At 44.7% G+C, this 14,241-nt stretch overlaps 1 protein-coding gene across 2 annotated transcripts in view; it reads right to left on the reverse strand.

Annotated features, from left to right (window-relative positions):
* Window positions 1-1,814: 1,814 nt before the first annotated feature.
* IKZF3 (IKAROS family zinc finger 3) overlaps window positions 1,815-14,241 on the reverse strand; it is an 86,975-nt gene continuing 74,548 nt past the window's right edge. For both annotated transcript variants that reach the window (XM_045985710.1, XM_045985711.1), the window contains one exon: window positions 1,815-3,853. In XM_045985710.1, coding sequence (XP_045841666.1) covers window positions 3,150-3,853 — 704 coding nt within the window. In that variant the 3' untranslated portion in view covers window positions 1,815-3,149. The remainder of the gene's footprint in view (window positions 3,854-14,241) is intronic.

Genomic DNA, 14,241 nt, shown 5'->3' on the forward strand with positions numbered 1-14,241 from the left:
TACCTGTGCAACAGTTGAAGAGGGGTGATGAGGAACATCTGGAGAGCCAGTTCCCTTCCCTTCCCTTTCCCCCCCATCCCAATTCTGTCACCTTGGCTGCAAGGAACTTTTCGTGGGGTTGGTTGTTCCTTGGATTGTGGCCCCCTGGGTGTGTGGTGGGAAGTAACCGACAGCTCAGATCTACAGGGTACGTGTCAGAGGGACACTGAGGGAGGAGAGGCACTGTCTGAAGCTGCTGCAGAACCTCACTGTCCCATGTGGTTGATGTGAATCCTGACTCTGCCCTTCTCTCCAAGCGACGGTGCTAAGATGGTCCTTCACCCTCTCCCCCACCCCCAGCACGGGGAAAGGGCATTATTGGTATAAGCGGTGCCTACAGAAGGACATGTTTGCCAGTGTGGTGATAGCCACTACGTACTACCTGGTTCAACTTGATGGTTTACAGACGTGGAGTTTGCACACACAAATTTTCTCTGCACTTGGTGTGCCCCAGCTAGGCCCAGAATGCTACGGTGAAAGTAGCATTTGTGAGTGGTCACCGCACTTAGAAAACTGACCTCAGAAGAATGGAAGTCATTCAGAAAATCTGTTAGTCACAGGGAAAATGAGGCATGTCTTCAAAAAAAAAAAAAAGTCCCCAGCTTAGCGGGATGGGCCTCTTTCACTATCTTAAGGGGCCAACACTGGTTTCTTCAGAAAGACTTTCCCACTAATCTGTTGGAAATGCTTGCTTTCCCCAGTTTTCTCTCCAACCAATTCTTGCTTCCAAATTCTCTTTCTTTTGTCCCCTGAAGAGTCAACAGGACGTGTGGTATTTCAAGAGTATAACCAGCAGCTCCTCGGCCACAACACGTGTCAGTAACCTGGAGCAGCTTGGAGTCTAGGATTACGGAAATACAGTGAAATGCTGAGGACTACGCACTGAAATACATCCAGTCTTTTAGCCGAAATCTCAAACATGTTGGGACTGTTACCATGGAATTTCACAAAATCTGTTTTCCTGAGACAGACACCATGCTACAAAGAAGGCTAAGCCATTTGCGCAGTCTGAGGTGGAACATTTTAATTACTGGCGGCACATAAGTTAGTTGAGTTTGAGTCTAATGCCTAAGCCCTTTTGAAATACCAAGGCAGATACGTAAAATGCAAATCTAACAGGAATTGGGGATTCTTGACTCTGGTAGGAGTGTGCACAAAACTACTCTCAATTTGTAAATAGGTTCCATGAAGTTGTCCCTGGAAGCAGAATTTACTCTAACACCAGTTCTCAAAAAAGAAAAAAAAAAAAAAGGCTTTGGCAAGCAGCTGCAGGTGCCACTTTGTGTGTACACTTTGGGGCAAGATCAAAATACCTTCCTGTTTTTTGTTCCTCCCCACCATCCTCTTCACATTCACAACGCAGTAAAGGAAAAATTTAACACTGCCATTTTCACACCAAAGAAATGTGAAACAGGTATTCATATACACATTCTCCTGCTTAATACCTATACATGAAAAGGCTTAAAAGATAACTGCGGTTACAGCATAATCACATAAATTTAAAGCTGGAAGGGACCTTAGAGAGCGTCTAAGCCCAACTCTTATTTTATTGTTGAAGAAACTTAGTTTTAAGAGTTTAATGGGGCGCCTGGGTGGCTCAGTGGATTAAGCCGCTGCCTTCGGCTCAGGTCATGGTCCCAGGGTCCTGGGATCGAGCCCCGCATCGGGCTCTCTGCTCCGCAGGGACCCTGCTTCCTCCTCTCTCTCTGCCTGCCTCTCTGCCTACTTGTGATCTCTCTCTCTGTGTCAAATAAATAAATAAAATCTTTAAGAGTTTAGTGATCTGCCCAAAGTCATATGGCCAATTAGCAACCAATATGGAATTTGCAAAGAGATTTTGGGACCCCTACTGCAGTACTAATTTTACAATTATTCCTGCACTTTTCCTTGATAGCGTATCTCTCATAATTAATGACAAAGCTGGCCAATAGATCTGCAGAACCAAGAGTAGACTTTCAGGAATCTTCCTGGCATACAGCAGCTTAAAACAGGGAGAAAACCCTATCCGCCTTGATGAAGGAGAACCTGTCAGCAGAGGTACGCCCCTCTTCACTTCTTCAGGAAGCTTAGCACTGAACCAAACAACACTCATGATATCTGCCCTGATTCCTCTCCTGTGGGGAGGGGGAGACTAAGTCATGCTTTTTGGATTGTCTGTTTTCTGTCAAAAAAAAAAAAAAAATCATCGGCAAATTTGCCTTAGGTCTGTATACTAATGCTCCATGAAGGAGACCAAGAACGTTCACACAGTTGCCCCCCTCCTCCTGGGGTGCTGCTAAACGATTTCCCCCTCAGAGTTCTGCCAATCTCGACCACGGGAAATGGATGCCTTAACAAACAACTTCGTGAAGTTTCAATGATAGTCTATGTTTAAAACCATTAGTTCTTCTGGTATAGAATTTCTCTTATACAGGACTAGTTTAACCCAAAGCAGCTTTTTCATTGGTATGGGAGGAGGGTAGAAGCAGAAGTATCATCAAATAACTTGACTTTTTCCCCTTGTGTGATAAGAAATGGGTCTGCTGCTTGGAGACTGGGGTCTTCAGGAACTGGTAACAGATACTTATTTTATCGCTGTTCTTTTCCTTACTATTAGACTCTAATTTGGGATGGAGATTATATCCTAGACTTTGAGCCTCTGTTAAGTGCAGAAGGGCATGTCTTCCCACCGAGGTTAGCTGGTGAGCTCTTCTTGTGCACCTGGGTGTATGACTTTGCCACGTATGGCATTGTATCTCAGAAAGAACGTCTCATGCAGCACCGCTGGGGGACTCTTTTGACTGGCAACGAACTCCAAGGACTGCTTGTTCGATTGCTGCAAAAGGTAATGACCAAATACTTCATTGGCTTTTAAATGTCATAAAAACTCAAGTCCCCGATGAGAAAACAAAGGTCTCACAAGAATGATAACATGATATATCTGCAAACAATTTCTGAATGAAGACAGCATTTCTCTGTTGCCCATGTGAACTTGACCCTTTGGACACTAAAAGTGGTATGGAAAGGGGTTTGGAACTGAGTTTGTTTGGAGAATAACTTGTTGGGCGGGGTGTTGGTTTTTACAAATGATGTCGAATGCTCAGGCATAAATCATCTCTGGGACCAGATGTTCACTTTAGCATGGCTCTGTGCTCTCCTCTGGCTATGTGAGACGAGAACTCATACCGATCATGGCTTCGGTATCCGCACATGTTACACTCAAAAGGGTCGCGAAAGCCGTGGCAACCCATGTGAATAGTGAACATCACGTAATCCAGGAAGAGGACTCGACAGTGGTCACACCGATACACATCCATCACCTCCCCTTCCTTGCTGATCACTTTGATGGAGTCTCTCGGACAGATGGGTGGGGGCTTGAGGAGTTCGTAAGAGCGGGGGACCTCCTTCAGAAGTGGTATCCCATTGCGGGCCCTAGGGGGGACCATGTGATTTTGCTGGTAGATGTGATTCTGGCGTTCTTCGTGGTTGCTGTCAGTGTCCGTGGAGTCATGGCCACTATTGTTGGGGGAGAGGCCTCTTTCAGAGGGCAGGCTCTTCTCCGGCAGGTGGATATTCTTCTTTTCTAGGTCTTGGGGGGTACCATTTGGCATTTCGGCTCGGGTGAGGGCTATGGGATACATACTGCTAATAACTGGCACCATCTCTGAGGTGGGAGCAGGTGGGGTCTGGACCAAGGGGCGCAGGGCTTCAGCACCAAGGTAGCTGATGGCATTATTGATGGCTTGGTCCATCATCCGGGTCTGGATTATCTCACTCTCTTTCTCGTACATATAGCTGGGATTATAGTTGACGTCAAAGCAGTGGCGCTTCTCACCTAGAAATGAAAGAAAGAATTACGAGAGGAAGAACACAAAGGCAGAGGTTGTTAAATGATCTTCCAGAGTCCTTGAAAAGGGAGGAAAGACGTGCGGCTTACTTAAGAACACCCAGCCCAGGCAGGATGCTTCCATTCGGAGCTGGGGACACTCTCAGGGGACAGTGGCTGACAGCACACATTTGGATAGTCAAAACAAACTAAGCCAGTAGGCAAAAGAGGGAGTCAGAGATGTTGTTAAGCTGAAGCTACAACATGAGCTGTTTCTACCACTCACATCAGAGGGGAGTGCTGGAGAAAAGCAGAGAAAAAGAAACAAGAGGACAACAGGGCAGGGTGCCACGGAGCCAGGGAGCTGCCCTCTGCAGGAGCGTGGCCACCTGTGCACTCCGACTGTCCATGGCCTCTCAGCACCCAGTCAATTCCCAAACTATTATTGTGCTTGTTATTTTCCGCTTGAAATACAAGGGAGCTCGGGGGACGGAAGTGCTGCAAGAAGTGGAGACACTCAGCAACTGGCCTCTGCAGCTTTTTAAATAGCTACAGAGACAGAAAAAATAGCCCCCAAACCTCCAACTTATCACTCCCCAAACACCGTCACCAGACTGAGATTTAAGTAAATGAACTTCAAATGTAGAAAGCTTTAGAAAAGTTTTCTTGAAAGATCATGGTCTTTGTCCCTTTCATAAAGTATATTATTCTTTTGCTTGAAGAAACGGTATCATTGATACACATGTGATCATTAGGGCCCATCTCACATTTAACTGAAAAGTTTATTTGTGGTCACCCTCTCCTACTGCTCATGTCAAACTGCTGAGAAATTCTGAAAACAGAGTTTAGCCACCTTTGGGGCGTGTGGGTGTTGTGTGTTAGAAAACAGAGGCTCTCTGGCCACAGGGAAGGCAGGAGCAGGGTCTGCCGTGATGGCAGATGTGCTCGGTGGTAAGTGGCTGGTAGAAGGCAGAGAAAGCAGGGAGGATGTGTCAGGTACTGAAAGTGAGGCTACCGTATCGCTGATGCTTTTCCATTTTGCAGACACTAGATTCTGGAGAGATTTGCTGAACCATATCCTCTCTTCTGCAGCACTCCCTAGGCATGTTATGGTTCCCAGGCCTGTCACTGCCACAGAGTAAAGGGTCCAATAATGAAAGAACACAAGAAAACAAAATAATTGGAAAAACCAGTTCCTGTTCTTGAGGAATCTCCAACTTCGTGGGAGAGAAACAAGACCTGTATCCGTGGAATCGGAAAAAAATAAATGTTAGAAGTTGTGAAAGAGCTGTCCTGCTCTGTGGGGGCCTTTGATTTTATTCATTTTTTAAAAGAGTTTATTTATTTATTTTGAGAGGTGGAGAGGAGCGCACTCGTGTGTGCAAGCAGGGAGAGGGGCAGAGGAAGAGAAAGAATCTCAAGCAGACTCCACACTGAGGGCAGAGCCTGACAAGGGGCTCAATCTCATGACCCTGAGATCATGACCCGAGCCGAAATCAAGAGTTGAACCCTCAACCAACGGAGCCACCCAGGAGCCCCTGATTTTATTCTAAATGTCATGTTTGAGGCACTTAAGCAGGGGAGTAACATGTCTTCTGTGAAAAGAATTATAAGGCAAGATTACAGCAGGTTGGTGTAAATTACATATTTAAGTGTTAAGGAAGTGCAGAAAATTCAGGAGTACCTGGGACAGGGAAAGCATTTCTTAGAAAACCCAGGTTTTGAGAAGAGTCTTTATGCACTGGTACAACTTAGATTTTCAGAGATGTCGAGAAGACCTCCAAACTGAGGGAGAGGCATGACTGAAGGCAGGGAAGTGGGAATACACAGGACATGACCAGGGGAGAGTAAGAGAGTCTGGCTGTAGCTGTATCAGGAAGTATGAAATACAGAATCTTCAAACTTCACTTATTCCTTCACATTCTGCAGTACTGACACCGCAGGGTAATGTGGTGGTTGAATGCCTGGGTTCTTGGATCATGTGGACTGGATCCGACACTGGCTCATCAATTACTCGTTGGATGACCTTGGGCAGTTATTTGACATGTCTGTGGCTCCGTGTCCTCATGTGTAATGGGATAATAACTGTATCTACCTCCCATGGTCACTGGGAAGTGCGTGGAACAATGCCTGTTACATAGAAAGCACCTGGTAAATGTGACAGTGTTTTGTTTTGTTGCAGTGAGCTCACATTTTTTCTTTCTTTCTTTCCTTTCTCTTTCTTTTTTCTTCTTCTTTCCTTCCTTTCTTCCTTCCTCTCTTTCTGCCTCTCTCTCTTCCTTCCTCCCTTCCTTCCTTTCTGGCTAAAATGAATTTGCTTTTTTTAAAAAAACATTTTAAAATTTATTTTTGAGAGCGAGCACATGTGCGCTCACAACCGGGGGGAGGGGCAGAGGGAGAAACAGACTTCCCGCTGAGCAGGGACCCTGATGCAGGACTTGATCTCTGGACTCTCAGATCATGACCTGAGCTGAAGGCAGACGATTAACCAACTGAGCCACCCAGGAGCCCAAAATAAATAAAATCTTTTTAAAAAAAATTTATTTATTTATTTTGACAGAGAGAGATCACAAGTAGGCAGAGAGGCAGGTAGAGAGAGAAGGGGAAGCAGGCTTCCCGCTGAGCAGAGAGCCGGATGCAGGGCTCCATGCAGGGCTTGATCCCAGGACCCTGAGACCACGACCCGAGCTGAAGGGAGAGGCTTTAAACCCACTGAGCCACCCAGGCGCCCCTAAATAAAATCTTAAAAAAAAAAGAAAAAGAAAAAAGAAAGACAAGGAAACAGAGAGATTTATTTAAGTTTTGATCATATATTGTGAATACCTGGACACAAAGAACCCCTCTCTTTATTAAAAACAGAGATTACCAATTTTGAGATCAGTTTGAAAGAAGACTAACATCAAATTAAGTCTAAATCTTTTTCCTTGGTATAATCAGGGACATTGAGAGAGAACTTAAGAACAAAATAATTTTCTTGCCCTGTGGGCTTTTGGCACTTTGCATCCCAGATTTAGGGAGATATTGAAAAAAGTTAACACGTGGTAGAACCAAAAGATGGACATTCTGAATGACCAACCAGATGATTTAGATTTGAACAAAGAGCAAACCGCTTCATGCCCTTAAGCAAGGTAGGCTTGTGTCAAAATGTTATTTTCAGACTATTACTGGAAGAGCCAAGTGTAAGACCAGAACAATGAGGAACTGAAGCCAGAAAGACCAGCTAAAAGATCTAATCAAATAAGATGGATTTGTCCTGTGTCCACACTACCTTAAGGCCAACCTGACAGTTTCTAGAGAAATACCTGAGAGAAAAAATCTGCAAAGAATAACACCCTGCCTTAGCAACTCAATGAAAAACAACAGGAAAGTAGACCTTTTCCAAGGTCATCAGTGGTTCCTATTTTCAACTTACAGATTGGATATATCTTTGATCAAAGGTGTTTGAAAGAGTGAGGCTGAGAACACGAAAGCCAGCTAAGGTCACAAATATTCATTCCCCTGAAAGTGACACAGAAATAATGAACTTTGGTTTCTTGGCCTTTTCGAGGTCATTAATGATTTCCCAGTGTGGCTGGCTCTATGCTGCTCCTCAAATACCAGGGTCCCTGAGAATCTTTTTATCTTTTCATCTAACAGAGAGGTTCCAGAAAGTTTCCGGGGTGGGGCAGGCACATCAAAAACTCTGCTTTTATCCTTTCTCCCAAGAGTTTGCTTTACTGAACTAGACCTACAGTTTCACAGTCTCTCCCACCTGCAGCACATGTCAGAAGACAGCTGAGTGCTCAAGTTGTAAGAGGCAAAACAGTAAGAGGAAAATACACCCCTGGATGAGTGGAAATATGTGACTGAGTTCTGTGGTTAAGGCAGACCATTGTTCATTGTGAAGACAGGAGAGCCTCAGATGTTCACGTGCATGCAACCTGCAATCATCAGATCCCCTCATCTCCGAGTTACCGTAACTTGAGTAGTGCAGATGATTATCAGTCACCTGTAGACACGATGACTCAATGTGTATGAAACCCAGAAGGGGTAAGCTACAGTAATTGAAAAGCCAACAGCTCACGTTTCTTTAGTAACACACTCATAAAAAAGGTTAGTCAAACCACAAGAGTGTAACTTCTCCCAAACCTGCACGGAGCCTCTAGTCCAGCTTGTAGTCAGAATCATACCACACCTTTGAATGATTAATGATCATAGCTTCAGGCTGAATTAGAGGTTTCCTTCTGATCAAAGCACAACTGGCAACAGCAAGTCCTGACTTTAAGAACCAGGACCATTCCTTACCTGTGCTATTTTTTTTTTTAAAGGTGCCCATCCCTACCATCTAGGCTTTGGTAAAGATTTTTAAAGATTTTATTTATTTATTTGACAGACAGAGATCACAAGTAGGCAGAGAGGCAGGCAAAGAGAGAGAGGGAAGCAGGCTCCCTGCTGAACAGAGAGCCCAATATGGGGCCTAACCCAGGACCCTGGGATCATGACCTGAGCCGAAGGCAGAGGCTTTAACCCACTGAGCCACCCAAGCACCCTAAGGCTTTGGTAACTTTAAACTGAGTAACTGGCTGACCCGAAAAGCTGCAATGGGGAGAGGGTGTACGGTTGTTGGCTTCCAAGTGCCAACTTGAAAGTACAGAATCACCGCCTAGAGCTAAAAGGGACTTTAACTGAGCACGTGAATTCAGACCTCTGCCTTTGGGGCCGAGTGACAAGATCCACCACCCTAATCTGTTTACCTCTGGTTTTTATACTTCACACTATCTAGCACTCTGCCTTATATATATTACTACCAAGAATAGCTATGATTTATTGAGCATTTACTATATATCCAGTATTGTCCTAGGTACTTTTTGCATAGTCTCTCATTTGCCTAAGAAGAATTAGCATCTCTTGGTCAGATGAAGTGCCTAACCTACAAACAGGTTAACTTGCCAAGGTCACTTAGTCGGTAAATGGAGAACTAGGATGCAGCCTAAGGGCCCATATATATAATCTGTCTGTGTCTGACCACTTTTATTAAGATTTTATTTTATTTATTTTATTTTTTTTGGAAGGGGAAGGGAGAGGAGCACAGGGAGAGGGAGAGAGGATCTTAAGCAGGCTCCACACTCAGTGTGGAGCCCGACGTGGGGCTCAGCCTCACAACTCAAGAGTCAGATGCTTAACTGACTGAGCCACCTGGGCGCCCCTGTGTTTGAGCTTTAAGTGATGTTTCCTGGCTGCTACCATGGCTGCACAATCTCACCACGGGCAGGGGCTCCGGATTCTCTGCTGGGATCGTCTAAGCACTGGACAAGCAACTGTGCTTTGTTCCATGTGGACCAGCACCGTGCATTCAAGAAATACCTATGACGCGCAGAGTTGCTGTGGTGTTTGTAAGTGCTTAACAGAGTGCCTGGCACATGTAAGCACTCAGTAAGTGCTAGATCTTTTATTATTACTATTGTTATTATTAGCCTCACACCATGTTAGGTGCTTTGAGGAGTACAAACAGGAGAGGCAGCATTTACACAATTTCATTACAAATCGGTACCCCTAAAACTATGTGGTGGAACAAAGTATAGAGTAGTCAACAAAGTGAAGAGAGAAAAATACAGCTTCTCAAATATGCCAAGTAATGTGGGACAATTTTTAAATGTGGGACTATTTTTAAAAGTCTCCTTGTAATCTGAGGACGTGGCAGTGGCGGTGGTGGAGACAGTTCTGTACATCACAACAAACTGTTAAACTCATCCTGAGTCCAGTGGGAGAACAGAGCAGAAAGAGAACTCAGGAGGAATGTAGACCAAGTGTACTTTTTTTTTTTTAAAGATTTTATTTATTTTTTTGTCAGAGAGAGTACGCACAGGCAGGCAGAGGGAGAAGCAGGCTCCCTGCTGAGCAAGGAGCCTGATAGGGCACTTGATCCCAGGACGCTGGGATCATGACCTGAGCTGAAGGCAGCCGCTTAACCAACTGAGCCACCCAGGCATCCCTTTTTTTTTTTTTTTTTAGAGATTTGGGATGCCTGGGTGGCTCAGTCGGTTAAGCCACTGCCTTTGGCTCCAGTCCTCCATGGAGCTCCTTTCTCAGCGGGGAGCCTGCTTCTCTCTCTGCCTATGCCTGCCACTCTACCTGCTTGTGCTCTCTCTCTCTCTCACAAATAAATAAATAAAATGTAAAAAAAAAAAAAGGGTTTATTTATTGGGGCTCCTGGGTGGCTCAGTCAGTTAAAGGTCTGCTTTCAACTCAGGTCATGATCTCAGGGCCCTGGGATCCAGCCCCATGTCGAGCTCCCTGCTCAGTGGGGGGTCTGCCTCTGCCTCTGCCCCTCCCCCTGCTCTCTCTCTCTCTCAAAATAAAGAAAATCTTTCAAAAAAGAAAACAAATAAAGATTTATTTATTTGTTTTAGAGAGAGAGAAAAAGAGAAGGGGGGAGGGGCTGAGGGAGGAGAGAGAGTCCTAGGCAGACTCATCACCAAGCGTGGAGCCTCAAGCAGGGCTCGATCCCAGGACCCAAGATCACCACCTAAGCCACAACCAAGAGCTGGATGCCTAACAGGCACTCCAACTACATGTATTTTTTTTTTTTTTCTTTTTTTCCATGTGTACTTTTAAGGGCAGATGGGAGCGAGGGCATTCCAGACAGACAGCTGGGACAGAACCATTACATACAAAAGGGAAAGTATTACACAGAAGTTCAAGTAGTTCACTGTGGCTGAATTAAAAGATTAGTTGGCTGAAATGATAAATTTAGAAAAGGTAACTTGGAGACAGATTGTGCAAGGCTCAGAACACCTGGGTGGTTCAGATTTTATTCCAATGGGAAGCCATTGAAAGGTTTTTTGAAGGGGAGGGGGATGATTTGAACTTTAGAAATATAACACATTTCCACTATTATAGGCACCATGAGGGGTGATGGGAAATACTCGGGTTTTCTTTTTAAGTTTCTTCAAGTCACTGAACTGTACCTTCTTTTTCTTTTTCTTTTTTTTTAAAAGATTTTATTTATTTATTTGACAGAGAGAGAGAGAGAGAGATCACAAGTAGGCAGAGGCAGGCAGGGGGGCAGGGAGCAGGCTCCCCGCCAAGCAGAGAGCCTGACGCAGGGCTCGATTCCAGGACCCTGAGACCATGACCCGAGCCGAAGGCAGAGGCCTTAACCCACTGAGCCACCCAGGCGCCCCTGAACTGTACTTCCATACCATATCCCATGTGTATTATGGCTTACTCTTACTCTTATTATAAGCTCATGCCCCAAAAGAGTTGGGGGCCAGGCAGGAGGGTAAATGGAGTATCTGTAAGGTGATGGCTCTGCTCTCCAGCTAAATGAGAGTAAAGTGACTGACATTTCTCCCAGGAGGAGGAAAGTAGAAGGGAGCCACAGAATAGGCAGGAAGGAGAGCAAACACAGAGAGAGCCGTGGGGTGGGGGGTGAGGAAAACTGAGGTGAAGACCATGTTCTGTTGTGGCAGAAGCCTGGTCCTCTAGGAGACGAGCTATTTGGATGTCACCGGTCCCGACGGAGTCACCAGGGGAAAACTATTTTTCTCAAGAAAACACACCCTCTGGGCGAGAAATGACCGCCCTTCTTCAGGGGCTTTTTCTTCCACCAGCTTTCAGTGACTACATTCCTCTCTGTCCAGAGCCTTGGTGTAGCATACATGACATGCGCTGCTCAGGGTGACCTCCCAGGGAAGGAAGACCTTGGACTGTAGCTCGTTGTGGGCCTTGGTCCTTGCCCTGCTCTGCCACCTACTAGCTGCATCTCTCCATCTCTCCACTCTTCCCTCCTTCCCTGGGAAAAGACCTCTGCTGGGTGTTCCTGATATCCCTTCAAGCTCTAAAACGTTATGATTCTGTAGTACTTATAGGATTATAATTTCAGCCCTTCGGGAAGGGGTAGGAGAAGATAATTTTTTGTTGTTAGAAACGGGTATTCAAACTGCTTCCTGTCGCTCTGTTAACCAAAGCCGACAATTTCTCATTAGTTACTTCACAGGGAGAATCGATGGTGTTTGTTGAAGTGTCAAAACCTCACTAACATGTTTACCGCGGGTGAGTGAGATCTTGTTTCATGTTCTTTTCAACATGAAAACTTCCTTTAATAAAATAATACATAAAATTCAAAATAATAAGGAGATGCTATGGTAACCACTTTGGTCGGAATAACACATCTGTTTTTGGAGAAAGAATGAAAATCAGAAAAAGAAATATGCAGAAATGTAGTCATTTTCCTCCTCCCTCCAGGAGAGAAATCTGGCCTCTATTTTGAGCCAAGTATTTGAAGATGGCCTAGTTAGAAGTCTAGTCAAACAAGTTTATAACAGGAGAATAAGATACAGAGAAAGGACAACTCTTAAAAGGGTTAGGTGCTAAAAGTGAGCCATTGTGTCCTTCGAAAAGAGCAATGAAGAATTATTTTGATGATGTAAAGATGCTGATTTCTAATGAAAGTATGTCAATTTATGTCCTAAACACAGAGAATGAAACAAAATTTCTTAGAGAATTAGGAAAGAAAGGATTTTACTTTTCGTCTACATGGGCAATTTAATTTTACTTTTGCTCTTCAATAGAGGCGTGTTTTTTGGGTTTCTAAATGCACTTAGACTTAACCCAATCTGTCTCTCTTCCTCAGTTCACTTCTAAGGTGTGAAAAATGCTACCTACTGGTAATTCTCTTGAGCCTGCTGAAAAAGTAGCAGGCTGCCCTGAAGGCATAATTTCACCTTTACCCTCATAGTTCAAGAGGTCAGGGAAGCCAAGGTTGGTCTGAATGCTGTGCAACTGTCAGCAAGGATTAAAGGGAGTGACTCATTCTTCCTTCACACTTTACTTTTTGCCATTTCTCTGGCAACTGAATCTTTTCAGAAGACGGGGCCGTGTAGAGGAAATACAGGAGACAGAAGAGAAGAGGAGGGAGAACATTAGCCCTGTACGTTCTGCAGCTCTTCGTCCCATTCAGGGTCAAAATTCTCCTTCTCTCTCCCCAGTATTACTGTTTTCTATCAAAAAGGTTGATTCTATTAAATTCTATTAAATGACTCAAGGGGTTTCCATTATTTAAAAATGATCTCTAAAAGGAAGGTTCACGTTATAAGCTAACTCCAAAAGATCAGAACAGGGCTCGGGAACAAGAACATCGTGGATATGGCAGGAGCGCTATCGCCACTTCCTGAAGGGACTGAATGGGTGGGCGAGAGAGCAAATGAACAAGCAGTAATGCCCTCAGTAAAACAGATGAATGTTGGGCGAAGGCGGCTGTTTTACAGATTCCCAGATTTAACCACACCTTCCTAAAAAAACAAAACCAAAAAACAAAACAAAACAAAACAAAACAAAAAACTAAACGTAAAGTATATGACATGGCTCATAACATAAATATCTTGCCTGGATAACCTTGAGAAAACAGTTACCTGAATCTACACATATGGGCTTAGAAACACAAAATGGTATTCATAATTGCAGCCTTTGCTAATTCATCTTGCAGACTTGTGGAATGATAGAGCTGGGAGGGACCTTCCCGATCACCTCATCACCTATTCAGTCTCCTCATTTCACAGATGAGTAAACAGAGGCCCGGGAAGGTTATGTGATTTGTCTAAGCACACACAGTTAAGAAATGACTGAGCTACAATCGGAACCTGGGTCATTCGGCTTCAAACCCAGTGTTCTTCCTACTATGCAATACCACAGTTTACCAAACCAAATTTCCCCTGGTTACTCAGGGCCCTGAAGCCCTGAAGTTGCTACCTCAGCTTAAATCAAGAGCTAACTCTTACTGGGTTTCCTGATTCCAGCATAGAAAGAACATAATGGTTCCGAAGATGAGAGACATCAGCATCTATAAGCATCTCTCCTGAGCCTGGAAATGAAGGAGTAAAAATCCTCTGGTTACAAGGGTAACAAACGGAACCGATCCCTGATGCAACAAGCAGAATGGCATGGACTTGGACATAGGAAATGTGTTTTCTTAAACCCATGAAAATGCCACAGCAACTATTATATTAAGTAGGGTTTCAGCTCAACCATAGGTTAGGACAGGGGCATCTGGGTGGCTCAGTTGGTTAAATGACTGCCTTTGGCTCAGGTCATGATCCCAGGGTCCTGGGATGGAACCCTGCGTCAGGGCTCCCTGCTTCTCCCTCTCCCTCTGCCTGTTGCTCCCCCTGCTTGTGCTCTCCATCAAATAAATGGATAAATCTTAAAACAAAACAATACAAAACAGGGACGCCTGGGTGGCTTAGTCGTTAAGTGTCTGCCTTCAGCTCAGGTCATGATCCTGGGGTCCTGGGATGGAGCCCCACACTGGGCTCCCTGCTCAGTGGGAAGCCTGCTTCTCCCTCTCCCACTTCCCCTGCTTGTGTTCCCTCTCTCGATGCATCTCTGTCAAATAAATAAAATCTTTAAAAAACAAAACA

The sequence above is a fragment of the Meles meles genome, chromosome 18, assembly GCF_922984935.1.
Source record: "Meles meles chromosome 18, mMelMel3.1 paternal haplotype, whole genome shotgun sequence".
Classification (NCBI taxonomy): Eukaryota; Metazoa; Chordata; class Mammalia; order Carnivora; family Mustelidae; genus Meles; species Meles meles.